At 42.0% G+C, this 16,140-nt stretch overlaps 1 protein-coding gene across 2 annotated transcripts in view; it reads right to left on the minus strand.

The window, feature by feature from the left end:
* Positions 1-381: 381 nt before the first annotated feature.
* Positions 382-16,140, minus strand: part of LOC138825220 (lactosylceramide alpha-2,3-sialyltransferase) — a 52,610-nt gene continuing 36,851 nt past the window's right edge. For both annotated transcript variants that reach the window (XM_070019612.1, XM_070019613.1), the window contains exons 4-7: positions 7,243-7,586; positions 4,761-4,947; positions 3,476-3,634; positions 382-1,849 (exon numbers count right to left, since the gene is read on the minus strand). In XM_070019612.1, the coding sequence (XP_069875713.1) occupies positions 1,601-1,849; positions 3,476-3,634; positions 4,761-4,947; positions 7,243-7,586 (939 nt within the window). In that variant the 3' untranslated portion in view covers positions 382-1,600. The remainder of the gene's footprint in view (positions 1,850-3,475; positions 3,635-4,760; positions 4,948-7,242; positions 7,587-16,140) is intronic.

Consider the following 16,140-nt stretch of genomic DNA (forward strand, 5'->3'; position numbering starts at 1 on the left):
CAAGGAGGGTAGATGCTAGAATGGGCTGGGACAAAGCCACCCTGGGGCTGCATAGCAGTGGAAGGACTTGAGCAATGAATGAGGAGATGACAGCAGTGACAGGGCACAGCAGAAAGTAAGGAGAGAGAGAGAACACAGGCCTGACACCAGAGACACTGAGCCACTAAGAGAGCGGTGACCCCAAGTCTGTTGGCGGGGTAAAGACACTGACACTACTGCCTCTCCAGCAGAATGCATCACAGTTTGTGGATCTGTCACCCTAATTCTCTGCCCCCACCTGTAGCATCTGCAGGGAGGTCTCTGCTTAGCGGGAGCATCCAGTATCATCACGAAGTATTTAGAGACTTCTTTCCCCCAAATAAATCAGCCAGACCACGGGAGTCCTCAAAAAACCTTTTATTTTTTTCTTTTGACCAGCACACTGTCTGGTCCCCTGTCACACAGGCATTCGAGAATCTTTTTTTTTTCCTTTTAAATAAGCAATTTGTAACACTGGGAGGATTTCATTTCAGTATTTCTGAAAATGATTTTGAAAATGATTATTCCTAGAAGGGACTCACCCCCCATGACGTGGGTAAGGTTCTGTCTGCACTGGAATAAACCACTTCATCAGCAAACGTCTCAGAAGCCACCTTAGTCAGCGACTGTCTCAGAGAACTTAAGTGCTTTGGAAGGGCAATTAAAAAAACAAACAAAAAAACCCCACTCAAGACCAAAAGTCAAGAGTTGTCCTAACTGCTGGGAAGACTGTGGTATGTTCAGTCCAGGGCAGCTTCACAGGACTCAGAGGACACAGAATGTGTCCCTTCCTCACCAGGGATACCCAGGACAGCTCCCCTGGCTGAGTCTTCAGCAGAGGATGGACCAACAGACTTTGAACTTGGCTCACTGGCCTGGGCCTCCTGCAGCTGGCTTAGCTAAGGAGCTGTATGTAACTCTGAAGCACGCTCTCCATGGGTTCACCAGATGGAGCAGCAGAGAACCAGAATCAGGCAATCCGGGCCATCATCAAAGGAGTGGAGACTCCCCTTTTCCTACCACTTCATTACCTGCCATTCAACACACACTCGGCATGGACAGACCTTTTACAATTTAAATTATTTTCTCAAAAATACAATAAAACATCATTCTACACAATTCTCTTTGCGGGTCCAATTCCATCCTGAAAATGAACTTGTAGGATTTTATACAAAAACAAACACTGATTTCAAATAAATAGAAAAGTGAAGGATGAGCTGACCTGCCCCCCTTTTTGTGCCAGTATTGATACTTGAACTCAGGACCAGGGCACTGTCCCTGAGCTTTCTCCCTCAAGGCTGGCACTCTATCACTTGAGCCACAGTCCTACTTCCAGCCTTTTGGTTGCTATTGGAGAGATAAGAGTCTCACAAACTTTTCTCCCTGGGCTGGCTTTGAATCTAGATTCTCAGATCTCAGCCTCCTGAGTACCAAGAGTGCCTCACTTATTTTTGTTGTTTTTAAATTAAAAGGTAAAAACACCAGCTGCATCACAAAGTATTTGCAGGATGAAACACATCAAGAAGGCTCTTTGGCACAGCCTTCAAGTCACAGCTGCATTTCCAAGTGAGGTTTGCTGGGTTCAGAATTCACAATGGATGCCCCCACTGAGATCCTTCACTACACCCTCTTTGATGAGCTTCAGGAGGAACTTGGTCTCCGTGGTCACATTATGCATGGTCTGCCAGTCCATGGCTGCCATGCACTGATTGCCAAAGTAGTGTAAGGGTGTTCTGGGTTGGTTGAGATCGTATCCAAAACCTACCAAGCTGACTTCATCACACAGATGTGTGGCTAACACCACAGCTATAATGCCCATGGTGGGGACATTCTGGAGGGAAAAAAAAGAACATAGACCAAATTAGAAAAAAAAATTCTAAGTACAATTCACCGCTGTGCAGGTACTGTACATATTAGACAAGCATAAAAGCTGTTCTGAGGTTGCCATTTGATATATCAGTTAATTTTACCTGTCAGAGAATTTTAAAATCTAATTCTCAAGTTAGGAAATATCTAAAATATGATCTGTGATGTGAGTACATCCTCAAGAGGCAGCTCAGCAGTTTGTGTACTACAATAGAGTTTCTTTGTAAAGCTTCTGCCTACAGCGGCCAGAAGCACAAAGCAAGCCCAAGACTACTGCCTGCCTTGCCTGCCCACCCACCTTTCCACCTTCCTTCCTTCTCCCATTCTTCTCTTTGGTGCAAGTTGCCAATGTTTGAACTCAGGGCCTCCAGCTAGCTCAGCTTGCATTCTCAGATGGGACTTGACCATTTGAAATGTTCCTCTAGCCTGACATTTTATTGTTTATTTTGGAGACAGGAATCTCCAGGACTTTTCTGCCTGGGCTAGTACCAAATCTTGATTCTCTAAATCTCAGCCTCCAGAGTAACTAGTATTAGAAGAACAAGCCACTGGCACCCAGCTAAGCAATCTCTTAATGATGAACATTTTAGCTCTTTTTTAAATATTTTTTTATTGTAAAGAAACTGTAGAGAGGCATTACAGTTACATGAGTAAGGTAATGAGTACATTTCCTATCGAGCATTGTTACTCCCTCATTTTGGCTCTTTTTAGTCCTTTCTTACTAATCTCATGGTGAATATCCTTTAATATCAGATGCTGTAGATTTCTCTACTCTCAAATTTTTACAGTAAAATTTCTGGATCAAAGGCATACATGTAATATATATATTTTTTTATTTTTATTTTTTTGTTAGTCATGGGGCTTCAACTCTGGGCCTGGCCTCTGACCCTGAGCTCTTCAGATCAAGGTGAGTGCTCTACCACTCGAGCCATAGCACCACTTCGTATATTTATGTATTCTAAAAAATCTTTTTGGCTTTTTAAGAAAGGGTCTCAGCCAGACACTGGTGGCTCACATCTATAATTCTAGCTACTCAGGAGGCTGAGATCTGAGGATTATGGTTTGAAGTGAACCTGAGCAGGAAAGTCAGTGAGACCCTTATCTCTAATTAACCATGAAAAAGCCTCAAGTAGAACTGTGGCTAAAATGGTAGAATGCCAGCCTTGGATGAAAAAGCTAAGGGACAAAACCTGTCCCTGAGGTCAAGCTCTAGTATTGGCATTTAAAAAAAAGGAGTCTCACTACGTTGCCCAGGCTGATCTCCTCCTGTCTGAACTTAAGTGGGATTACAGGTGCATACACCTTGCCTGTCCAAGATAACTTATATGTAAATTAGATTTATATTGTTAAATCATCCTCCAGAAAAAGTGCTAAGTAGAAGTCACAGAGGGAGAAAGGCCAATTCAACCATGAGAAACCTAGAGGTCAAGTTATACTGTGAATAAACATGGATGGAGAGACTAATAATGACTAGTAGAGATGATCTGGCTATACAGCTGAACTCATGCAATGAGACAAGAACATGAAGCATGAATATATCTCCTCTTGAACAGAGAGAACAGTTAACTTTGAGATGGATTAAAAAGATTACCTTATCTCGGCCCCAGAATCTTGACTGAGGCTCAGAGTATTGAAGGATGTCAAAAGCAGTCTCTCTGATAATAACCGGATTCAAAATCCTGAAATGTTTTGGCTGCAATGGTATTTTTTCAGCCACCTGCTTCCAAAAGAAGAGTCGTACCCAAAATGGCTAAGGGAAGAAAGCAATCAATCAGTATTTAGTAAAGTCAGCCTGTCAGTAGAGGGTGAGGAAGCATTTCTTGCTAATAGGGCCAAGGTCATGGGCACAACCCCGTATGATCTTGTGCCCTGCATTATGCAACATAGTCATTTTGATCAATGGAAATCTAGTACCTTGACTCAAAAAAGAACTCTGAAAGAATTACAAAGGCAATACTGGCCAAGGATAGAAACTGTAGAACTAGTTTTTGGTTGTGTGAGGAAGAAACTTCTCAGGGAATGTCCTAAGTTAGGAAGCCTTTTTCCTATGTGTGGCCATCATTTTGTTCAAGACAGGGCAATTTAAGGATATTAAGTGCTGTGAGTGTTCTGCCAGGTGGGCCTTCTCCTTGTATTTGCTCTCTACTGACTATTTCCTAGTCCCATAAAGTTGAGTAGTAACTGACTGCAACTCATATCCTATGGGCTTCATTTTTGTACAAGAACTTCTATCCAATAAAACCTAGAAGACCATGACAACTTGTTCAGAGTCAAGCTTTGGAGAGATATGAAGAAAGGAGAGTATGTTCCATCAGTTTTGCAGACAGCCAATTTGTGATCTTTTACAAAAATATACATATACTTCTTGACTGTGAGATCTGAAATTTAGATAAATGTAATGGCATGTAATTCTAAAGTAATCTAATTGATTATTGTAAAGACCCAACCAAACTAGGGCCATTTCCTCCACGCTGGCCCCTCTGGCAGGCTTTGAATTTACTTCAACAAGATGAATGACTGAAGCATTCTGGAGAATGGCTTTGGAACTGTATGCCTATTGGCTATCTTCAACAACAGTTTACATTTATCCAAGCAAATCTCAATTCTAGAACTAATCCAAACTCTAAAATTAAGGTGGTGATCTCAATCTTAGTGATAGAAATCTCGGTTTATCCAAAGCTGACATTCCTATTAAGTAATGATCACCATGTTTACATGCTACTCCAAGTCAGATTCGGAAAGCAATGTGCAGCAAGGTATTCTGTGGGGTTTCCATTGGAAGAAAACACAAAAGTAAATATTCCTCGGTGTCCATAATTATAATTTAAGAATCTTTCACTTGTCACTAAAGCACATTTGACTGAGGAAGTGCTTACCAGGCTCTCATTTTTTACCATTGCTTGAAGCCAGTTGAGGTCAACACTTTTAAATAAAACAGCAACAAATAAGTCATTGGCATAATATTCAGCCTCAGACAGGGGTGCACCTTCTGGGTAGGTCATCCTTATAGTAGTTTTATTCCCAACATGCTCAGAATATCCTTCAACTGGTGCACTGTTCAACCTATTCAAATCAAAAGAACACAGATACAGTAACCAAGCAAGCCATCATGTGGCATCCCAGGTCCCACTGCAATTCCATCACTGTTCTATTTGCTTCACACATTCCATCTCCACAGAAGTGCGCTGTACTACATCCATTATCCCAGTGAGGCAACAGAGGGAGGCACAAGCAGTTAGCAGACTTGCCCCAAATCACAAAGGTACCAAGTGAATGCATCATTACTTTTTGGATCAAGGGTCTGGAGTGGTGGATTCCATCATCATCCCTCATTAACTAGACATTTCTCCACTTCCTCTACTGCTAATATCAAGGCCTTAGACTCCCAGACTAGAAACCTTAGTGCTTTCTGATATAACTGTCAAACTGTCAGAAAATTTTGCCATTTGCTTTTTCAGTATGTCTCTCAGACTAACATTCTGGCATCACTTCACTTTCTGTGTATCACCCCAGGCTACAACCTTCATACCCTCTGAACCCAGCCTCATCCCTCCTTTCCCCTGTTTTTAATCCACCTGTCTACCATTGCTAGAAAAATTGAGTTAGGACTCAGCTCTCACTGAGGCCCTGACTCTGCACATCGCAGGGTGGAGTCAGCTAATCAATTCAAGGTATTAAGGACCTGAAAAGCATCCCTTAGAGCCAATGATACTGCTTTGAAGAATTCCTCCAAGGAAATAACCAGAGTTGTACACAAAGGGACATAAATAAGAATTTGCAAAGCATTTTAAAGTAACAAAAACAAAAAAAATCCAGAAACAATCCCACTAAGAATGCTTAATGACATCAGAAACTATAACAGTAAGTAAAAACTACCTTATGAAACTAGAAATGCCAGCAGCCAGGCACTGGTAGCTCATGCCTATAATCCTAGCTATTAAGGAGGCTGAGATCTGAGGATCACAATGTGAAGCCAGCCTGGAAAAAGCTGTGAGACTCTTAACCTCCAATTAACAACAAAAAGTTGGAAGTAGGCTCAGGGTCAACACCCAGGCCCTGAGTTCAAGCCCAGGACAGGCACACAAAAAAAGAAAAAAGCCAGAAGTGGAGGTATAGCTCGCGTGATATGGTGCTAGTTTTGAGTGAAAGTGCCAAGCAAGAGTTAGAGACCCTGAGTTTAAGCCCCAATACTGATACTATCACAAATATATGTACTCAGAAGTACGTGTCTAAAATAAAAGTTAAAAAAAGAGCAAACAACACTAGTGATTATACTTCCTTAGATTTTTATAATTGTTAATAATTAATCATAGTTTACCTTTATAATTGAAAAAGACGTTTTTTAGGTGTGTGGTTGGGATTGAACTCATGGTAGGCAATTGCTCTACACTTGGAAAAATACATTTTAAATATTTGTTTATTGCTGATACTGTGTTTTGAATTCAGGGCCTCATTCTTGTTTGGCTTGTTTACTAACCTGGCAAGCTACCACTTGAGCCACACCCCCAGACCAGCTTTTAGCTGGTTATTTTGGAGAAAGTCTCAAGGACTTTTCTGCCAGGGCTGGCTTTGAACCACAATCTTCTGGATCTCACTCTTTTTGAGTAGTTAGGATTACACGTCAGCCAGCAGCATGCAGCTGGAAAAACAATTTTTTCTCTCTTTTTTTTTTTTTTTTTTTTTTGGGTCCGGTCGTGGGGCTTGAACTCTGGGCCTGAGCGCTGTCCCTCAGCTCTTCAGCTCAAGGCTAGCGCTCTACCACTTGAGCCACAGCGCCACTTCCAGCTTTTTTCTTTTTGCTTATGTAGTGCTGAGGAATCGAACCCAGGGCCTCATGCATGCAAGGCAAGCACTCTACCACTGAGCCACTTTCCCAGCCCTGGAAAAACAATTTTTAAAAAGTTCAATGCCTGTGGGGTTGAATTTATTTTTTTAATTAATTAATTTTTTTTTGTATGTTCTCTATCCAAGCCAATACTGTCTTCCAGGGTTCACTAGCTTTAAGCCCTGCTTCTGAAGTCTAGTATCCCCCTAATGTCATTCTCTTACTGCATCATTCTGTGTCACCCTGCTTGGCAGCCTTCCTCTGCTAGCTCACCTGAATCTACCTATTGTTCCAAACCTCCTCTTACAGGCTTTGTCAATAATTATGTTCCACAGCATGCCCCTCAAATGTGCAACCACTATGGCACAGTTTGGGCATGGGATCATTTTGTATTTGTTCCAACTTCTCAAACAGCAAATCCCTTGAGGTCAGGGACCTTGAAGATATGAAGGCCGTTCATTGTCTCTGGAGCCGCACTAAGCCAGGCAATGGACAGACTAGAGAAGAAAGGCTGGTTTTAAAGGCAAAGGTACCTTATCACAACATCAAACTGGTTCAGGGTGTGGCCCAGTTCTAGTCCATGCAGTATTCCACCACTTCCAATAACCACGCACCGCCTACACTGCTTGGCTTGCAAGTGCTTGGGGAAGTCGTGCTCAGGCAATACATCCAGGAGCTCCTGGACTTTGCTGGAGAACTTCCGGAATCCGAAAGGGGGGTCATACTCGTCCTTGCTTTCACTCACTTTGGGAGCCTTCTGAACGAAAGGCACCAAGTCCACGTCGTATCTGTGCTCAAATAACAGTGCCATTGCTGACTTCACAAACTTGGGCCGACATTCTTCCTGCAAGACTTGCTGAGCATATTTCTGAGCCCTCTGGAATGGAATCACACAAATCTGAATTTGAATACTGCTCATCATTAGAAATACACTCTTATAGATGACTTTTGTCCTCTGGTGTCTGATGTAGCTCCTTTGTTGACCATTACCTCTTAACATTTGCTTTTCAGAGCTAATTTATGCTCAGGGACAGGAAGAAACCACCAGGGGAGCATTGTGTGATGGGAGAAACTCTGCCAGGTGTTTATTTTATAGCACAGATTGACGTGGTAGTCTTAATACTTCACTTTTCAATTGAGCACCAGTGCCTCAGGCCTGTACTCCTAGGCTGAGATCTGAGGATCACAGTTCAAAGTCAGTCCAGGCAGGAAAGCTCATGAAACTCTTATCTCTAATCAAGCACCAAAAAGAAAACAAAAGCTGGAAGTCAAGCTACAGCTCAAGTGGTAGAGTGCCAGCCTTGAGTGAAAAAGCGAAGGAACAGTTCCCAGGCCCTGCATTCAAGTTCAAGCTCTAGCATTAATACACACACACACACACACACACACACACACACACACACACACACACACACACACACACACACACACATACACACTCACACACACACACACACACACACACACACACACACATTTTTGTTTCATAAAATCCATGCTACAACATGTTTGAGGAAATAAAACCAGCTGCAAAAAGACAAATACCATATGACTTCACTTGTACCAGGAATCTAAAGTCAAGTTTATAAAAGCAACAAGTAGATCAGTGTTACCAAGGACTGACTGATAGGGTTGGGGGTGTCTTGCTCAAAGATACAGGTTTCAGTTTTGCAAGATGAAGAAGACCTGGAGGCTAAGTCACAACACTGGGTGTACTAAACATTGACCAACTGTATACTTAAAATGATTAAGACAGTGCACTTTATGTTATATGGCTTTATTTTTATTTATTTATTTTTTTTGGTCCGGTTGTGGGGCCTGAACTCTGGGCCTGAGCACTGTCCCTCAGCTCTTCAGCTCAAGGCCAGTGCTCTACCACTTGAGCCACAGCGCCACTACGGCTTTTTTCTTTTTGCTTATGTGGTGCTGAGGAATCGAACCCAGGGCCTCAGGCATGCAAGGCAAGCGCTCTACCACTGAGCCAACTTCCCAGCCCCTATGGCTTTATTTTTAAAACCTCTCTCTCACACACACACAAAACATAACACAAAAAACAAAACACAGGCTTCCTATTTCACATTCTCACCTAAGCAGGGTAAGAAACAGGCCTGTTTATGAGTTAGGGTCATGAATACCACAGAGGTTTAGAAGGCAGATTATCTTAAATGTTATTGGGGAACAATGTCCCGTTAACGCAGAAATGTGCTGGTTTCAGATGCATTTTCCCAGCATGTTCCAGGTTTGTAGCAGCAAGGAACTGCAGCTGACCTCGGGCTGGACACAACAAACCAGTAGTGGCAGGCTACACGTGCTGTCAGTCATAGGTTAATCTTAGCTCAGTATGGCAAAATGGTGCCTTGGTACTGTCAGGTTATTCTCCCTAGTCTTTGTGCTTCAGGCCTTTGTCTCTACCTTCAGCAGCCTGGGCTTTGCCCTGAGCATGCAGGCCTCCCCTGCAAGCCTGGGGCTCATATATACATGCCTGAGGGCATATGTGGTATCATGGCTGGTATTTATTCCTAGGATATCATCATGTCTTCTGAATTCTGTCAGTACCTTGAGGATTCTTATTGTTTTGAGTTTTAAATGTTTATCACCCTATTTCTTTTTCTCAGAGCCTTTTCACTCTTACTATCTGATTTTTGTAAAATACATTTTTTTTTTTTTTTTTTTGTCGGTCGTGGGGCTTGAACTCTGGGCCTGGGCGCTGTCCCTCAGCTCTTCAGCTCAAGGCGAGTGCTCTACCACTTGAGCTACAGCGCCACTTCCGGTTTTCTGGTGATTTATTGGAGATAGGAGTCTCATGGTCTCTCCTGCCCGGGCTGGCTTTGAACCGCGATCCTCAGATCTCAGCCTCCTGAGTAGCTAGGATTACAGGCGTGAGCCACCAGCACCCGGCTTGTAAAATACATTTTTAAAGGAATCTACTTACCCCATTATGACAGAAAGGCTTTGAAATATTAGAGCTTCAAAAAAAGTCACATGATGCTTGACTCATGAGGCACATGAGGCTCTGACTCCATTTCTGAAAAAGGAAACTGATATTCTCTAAGCTTCAGAGCTAATGTTAAAGGGATGTGAATAGGTGTAAGACGCAATTTAAAGATGCTTTTGCTATAAGTTAACTAAAAGTAGGATAAAAGCTGGACACTCAGCCATCTCCTTCATTTTGCAATCACTGATAAGGATCTTATCACAATAGGTAAGTTGCCCTTTCAGATAGGCAATACCTTTCTCTTACCAACTGAAAAAAACAACAACAAAAAAACAGGCAAAAGCTACAGACTATTAGCTAGGCCTCCAGAGACAAAGTCTGAGCTATGGTCAACCAGGCCATACCAGAGACTCAAGATGGTTTTAATTATGTGTATCTTTTCCAACCCTGCCCTCAATTCTTTGTATTTAACCTGAGCCCAGAGCAGTGTAGTGTACACACACACACACACACACACACACACACACACATACACACCTGAAGATGTACAAAAGGACTGTTTTCCTATGGCTGCCATATAATAAATCCCTTTTCTCTCCCCTCACTATGTCTCTTAATTTGCATACGGGGGGTAAGTGGCAAGACCTAATGTGGGACTCCTGGGGTATAAAAATCTGGTTCCATATCCACTGTCACCATTCACCCCTGTGGACCTTGAAAGATGGCCATTAGCATCTTTGCTCTGTGAACTTAAGGTCAAAGAGGTCTGAGGTGGTAAGTAACACATCCCCTCCACAAACAGCAGCTGCTATCCACAGAAAACAGCACACAAACATTAAGCAACAATTTGCATATGGATAGCCATCTTCTGAGGAATCGGTCACAAAGTCAAGCCATAAACCTTCATGACCCTCATCTCCCTGACCCTTCCCAGCACATGACACCAAATTGGGACAGGTGAGCAAACAGAAGGACCACATGTCCAAATGCACATTCATCTCCAGACTCAGGGCTGAAAGTCATGAACAGCATGTTAAGAGCCCAAATGGCCTCCTTTGTCACTCTTGGATGATACCTCAGGCACCTGGTTTTATAAAATCTCTCTGAATAAAAAAGAAGAGAGCTAAGACGTATAAAAAAGAGATGGACAGAAGCTTCCCCCTTGACTCAGGATGCTGAGCCCTCCCCTGCTGCCAAATCTTCTCCTCTGAAAAGTTGCATTTGGAAAGGAGTGAAATTTCATTCCATTCTCATTCTGGAAAAGAGTTCACTTTCAGGCTTCAAATTTAATTTTCTAGACTGTGAGCAGAGCACAAGGCTTACGAATCATTTCGACTGTAACCCCTTCCGTGCTGGATTCCCACCTGGGACAGGACATGAATCCGGGCATTCTAAATGCCCCTGGAAACCAAGCACATCAGGTCCTCCTCCTGCCCCCATTTCATTTCAACTTGTTTAAAGACATGGTGGGTAATTTCAATGAGATAATTTCAAACTGTCATCTCAGTGTCTTCCCTCTCCTCACTGCTCCCCTGAGGTTCAAAGCTTAGAAGATAATGTCTCACCTCAAAGAGCTGGAGTAGTGAGAGGAAACAGGAGACACCCACTGCTTTGGCTGTAGTGTCAGTCTGGGGCCTGGGTGGGACCATCCAGCGGAGGCCCCAGGGACACAGGGGATATCACTGCCCTTGCAAGATACAGGACAATTGTCTCAAATTCAGGGATGGAAATTGTTTTTGTTTTTGGTGTCAGTATGGAGGCTTCAACGCAGGTCTGATAACTGTTTCTTAACATTTTTGCTTAAGGCTGGAGTTCTACCACTGAGCCACACCTTCACTTTCAGCTTTTTTTTTTTTTTTTTCTGGTGGTAAACTGGAGAAAAGAGTGTCACGGACTTTCCTGCCTAGGCTGTCTTTGAATTGCGATTCTTAGATCTCAGCCTCCTGTGTAGTTAGGATTACAGACAGCAGCCCCCAGTACCAGGCTGCTTCAGTTTTAAAAACAGCTTGCAGGCTGCTCACAATTAAGAATAATCAGATAGGCCAGGCGCTGGTGGCTCACGCCTGTAATCCTAGCTACTCAGGAGGCTGAGATCTGAGGATCATGGTTCAAAGCCAGCCCGGGCAGGAGAGACCGTGAGACTCCTATCTCCAATAAACCACCAGAAAACCGGAAGTGGCACTGTAGCTCAAGTGGTAGAGCGCTTGCCTTGAGCTGAAGAGCTGAGGGACAGCGCCCAGGCCCAGAGTTCAAGCCCCACGACCGACAAAAAAAAAAAAAAAGAATAATCAGATATCTGGTAGTTCCAATTGTCCATGATGTGGTGATTTGCCAGGGAAACCATGAAGTCAAAGGTCTTAAAATCAAATAATTTTCCTCAGTAAAATCTCCATTTCCATTTTTACTCCATCATTTTAAGAATCATACTTACTTCTCAGAAATATAGATACATGGCATAATAGGAGATAATGTCCTATTGTAATTATTATTATCTTAATTTCAGGACAAGGCAAAATATTTAGGTGGAAGAACTTTGGGTATGGAATCAAAGGCCCAGTTCCATTATGGCTGTATGATTTGTGCATTTGGGGGTATTGATAACCTAACAGAATTTGTGGGATTTTGTTTGTTGTTGTTTTGTGCCAGTCCTGGGGCTTAAACTCAGGGCCTAGATGCTATTCTTAAACTTCTTTGCTCAAGGATAGTGCTCTACCTCTTGATCTACAGCTGTGCCTCTGGCTTGTTTTTGATGCTTAATTAAAGATAAGAGTCTCATGGATTTTCTTGTCTAAGCTGGCTTCGTACCATGAACTTCAGATCTCAGCTTTCTGAGTAGCTAGGGTAGGTAGGCATGAACCACTAGCTAGAATTTGTATTTTATTCCACGTCTACAAATTCAGATCTTAGTGATGCTCAAAGCACTTTGCCTATTGCCAGGCATATGTAAATGTAAAATTTTTGACACAGTTAACTGTCACTTAAGTTACCTGTGTATAAAACCTTAACAAAGTAGAAAATTTAAATAACCAAGTCAGTGGAAGAATACTATAGAAAGTCTCCATGACGGTCAGGGGTGGGGGGCTGAGTAAAGGATTGACTATGAAGAGGCTTAGTGACAGAGATGTCCCAAAACTAAATCATAATACACGGACAGTTAACAGAAGCACATGCTTCAAAGAAGTAAATCCAACAGATGATGGATTTTGTCACCATCAGCTGTGAAGAAAACATTGGACATTCTACATCTATTAACTAGTAGCATCATCTTGGTCCAAGTGCTGAATCCTGGGTGGACACTTAGGTTTTCTGACATATTCTAGGGTGGTGTGTGTAAAGGGGGATGTGGCACCAAGAACAGGGAAGGCTGGGTGTGGGGTGCTGGTGCCTCAGCTCACTGAATAGCCCAACTGGATGAATCTGCTCACTGCAAACATGGTAAGTGGAGGTCTGTGGAGCTGGAAAGAAAACTGAGGAAACTGAGCCATAATTAACATCATTGCGTAGAAAGCTGTCCCCAGGGTGATCTGTGGTCTTTAGCTCTCTGAGAGGAAGAGCCAGCCAAGTAAAATTGCTACCACCACGCCTAAATTAACACAAATGTGCCCGTAACTCTTCAAATACCTTTTAGTGCCATTTCACATCTGAAGCACACTTTCAATGTGTGTCCCTTCAGAGACTGCTCTGGTTTGGTTAACAATTGGCATATTAAAGGATATTATAAAATAGAAAACACCCCCCCCCCTCATTAATGTAGGCTAGGCCTAGTACAATGGGACATCACAAGGGTCTGATAGGGCAGGCTGGGTGCCAATCATGCTACAAGATGTTGAATGTTACCAATGAAACTAACAGTGCCCACCCTCCTAGATCCAAGACTGTCTTCTGTCAATACCCATCCAGAAAATTCAAATTCATCCACATGTTCATGTGGTAAGAATCATATCTCTACAGACAGCCTGGAGCTAGAGGACTCACACAGAACCCCCTCTCTCAGCCACTGAGGACATAGAATCACACTGGGGACATGAAAGTTGACCTTGGTTCCCATAGTAGATATATGTAACTGGAGACCTCATGAACACTTAAGTGTTAAGGCCTTATTATATCCTGGTTCATGATGCTCAGGGTAGATACCTAGGAATCTTTATATTCCTTCTTAATGCAGGCTGTGTGGCTGGGATGCTGACCTTGTCTCTCAGGTACTCTGCCTCCCCTTCCTACCCTCCTGTTCAGTGATTAGTCAGGAATCCTAACTGAAGCCAATCAAGGCAGGGCACTGGTACCTGTGAAGAGCTGTTAATGGTTCAACTGTGAACTTAAGTCTTAAAACTGACCTCTTTAGTCTCTATGAAAGGACTTATGATCCACCATTCAAAAACCTAATTTCTTAAAAACGTAATGCATATTACATCTTTAACGTATTAGGTAAACCTAATGTAAATTATGCAATGTACTCAAATAACTGGCTGTGAATTTTCTATACAATCCAAGGTTCAATGAAATGAGAGAGCACATTGTGGCTGAGCTAGTATCTCCCCGCCTCTCTGGTTTTTAATGAGTAACATAAAATGTTAGCACACAAACCTATCTCCCAAGATCTTGTCTAAAAGACAAACAGCAAAGACAGTTAAAATACTATGTATAGCAAATGTTAGGATTAAAATTTGAAGAGGTTTGGAGAACATAGAGGGCTATTTAGAAGGAACCCCTGATTAAGATATTGCTTAAAAGAGGGTAACAGAGTCAAAGCACAAGTAAGGGCTCAGGCAGAGAAGAATGTAACAAGCACAAATGGGCTACATGCAGCTAGAGAACTCACTATATGCAAAGGAAAACAGGTTGGGCCCTGACTCACATCACATGCAAAAATTGACTGAATCAAAAACATGAAGTTAAAAGCTACAACTATAAAACTCTTAAAGCTGGGAGCTGGGAGCTCACTCCAATAATCCTAATTATTCAGAAGGCTGAGATCTGCGGATCTCAGTTCAAATCCAGCCTAGAAAGAAAGGTTTATGTCTCTTATCTCTAATTAATTAGCAAAAATTTGGAAGTAAAGCTGTGGCTCAAGTGGCAGAATGCCAGCTTGGAGTGAGAGAGCTAAATAGGAGCAAGACCCTGAATTCAAGCCCCAATATCAGAAATAAAACCCAACTCCTCCCTAAAACTAAACAATCTCTTAAAGAAAATAGAAGGCTAGAAGGCCAGACAATGAATTCTTAGATATAACATCAAAAATTCAAGTGAAAAATTAAAAATATTAAAAAGACCTTTTATGCTGAAAATTATGTCATAAAAATGAATTAAAAAGAGATAATCCACAGATTGGATGAAAATATTTGCAAATCATATATCTGATACAGAGGACTGGTGTCCAGAATACATAATGAACTCTAAGTAAACTCAAAAAGATACTTCAGTAAAATAAAATGGGCAAAAAGATTTGAATAAACATCTCTTCAGAAAAGGTACATAAATTCAGCATCACTGCTATCAGGGAAACCCAAGCCAAAACCACAATGAAATGCTACTTCCATTACTACAATGTCTATAATAAAATAATAAGTTGGCAAGGACATGGATAAAGTTGGAATCCTAGTACATTGCTCATAGAGATAAAGAATGATGTAGCCACTTTGAAATAACTTTAGCAATTTTTCAAAAAGTTAAAGACTTATCATATGACCTAGAATTATATTCCAGCACACATACCTAAAAGACTGAAGACAGGCATTCAAACACTTAACACATACATGTCAGAGCACTGTGATTCATAGTGGCCCAAAGTAGAAACACCTCTAATATCCACCAACAGATAAATGGACAACATAAATGTAACATAGCCCTACAAGGGAATATTATCCAGAAATAAAAATGTTGTGAACTATGGCTGGGAAGGTGACTTAGTGATAGAGTGCTTGCCTAGCATGCATGAAGCCCTGGGTTCGATTCCTCAGTACCACATACGCAGAAAAAGCTGAAAATGGAGCTGTGGCTCAAGTGGTAGAGTGCTAGTCTTGAGCCAAAGAAGCTCAGGGACAGTGCTCAGGCCCTGTTTCGAGCCCCAGGACTGGCAAAAAAGGTTGTGAACTACTAATAAATGCTACAACACGTGTGAATTCTGAAAACATTACACTAAGTGAAAGAAGCCAATGGCAAAAGACCACACAATGAACAATTCCATTTATACGAAATGCTGTAAACAGTCAAATCCAGAGACAGATGGGTTACTTCCAGGATTGGAGGGAGTGTGGGGTAGGGTGGGATAGGAAGTAATGACTACTCATGAGTATGGAGTTTCTTTCTTGGGATGATGAAAATGTTTTAAACCTAGGTTGGGGTGATGGCTGCACATTTCTATAGATACACTAAAACTGCACCATATGCTGCCCACCATACTCTTAAGTAGTAAATTTTACAATGTGTAAGTTATATATCAACAAAGATATTAAAAGAGAAAATGACCATACTGCCAAAAATGGTATACAAATTCTAT

Source organism: Dipodomys merriami, unplaced genomic scaffold (assembly GCF_024711535.1).
Source record: "Dipodomys merriami isolate MVZ:Mamm:240054 unplaced genomic scaffold, mDipMer1.0.p SCAF_136, whole genome shotgun sequence".
Lineage (NCBI taxonomy): Eukaryota > Metazoa > Chordata > Mammalia > Rodentia > Heteromyidae > Dipodomys > Dipodomys merriami.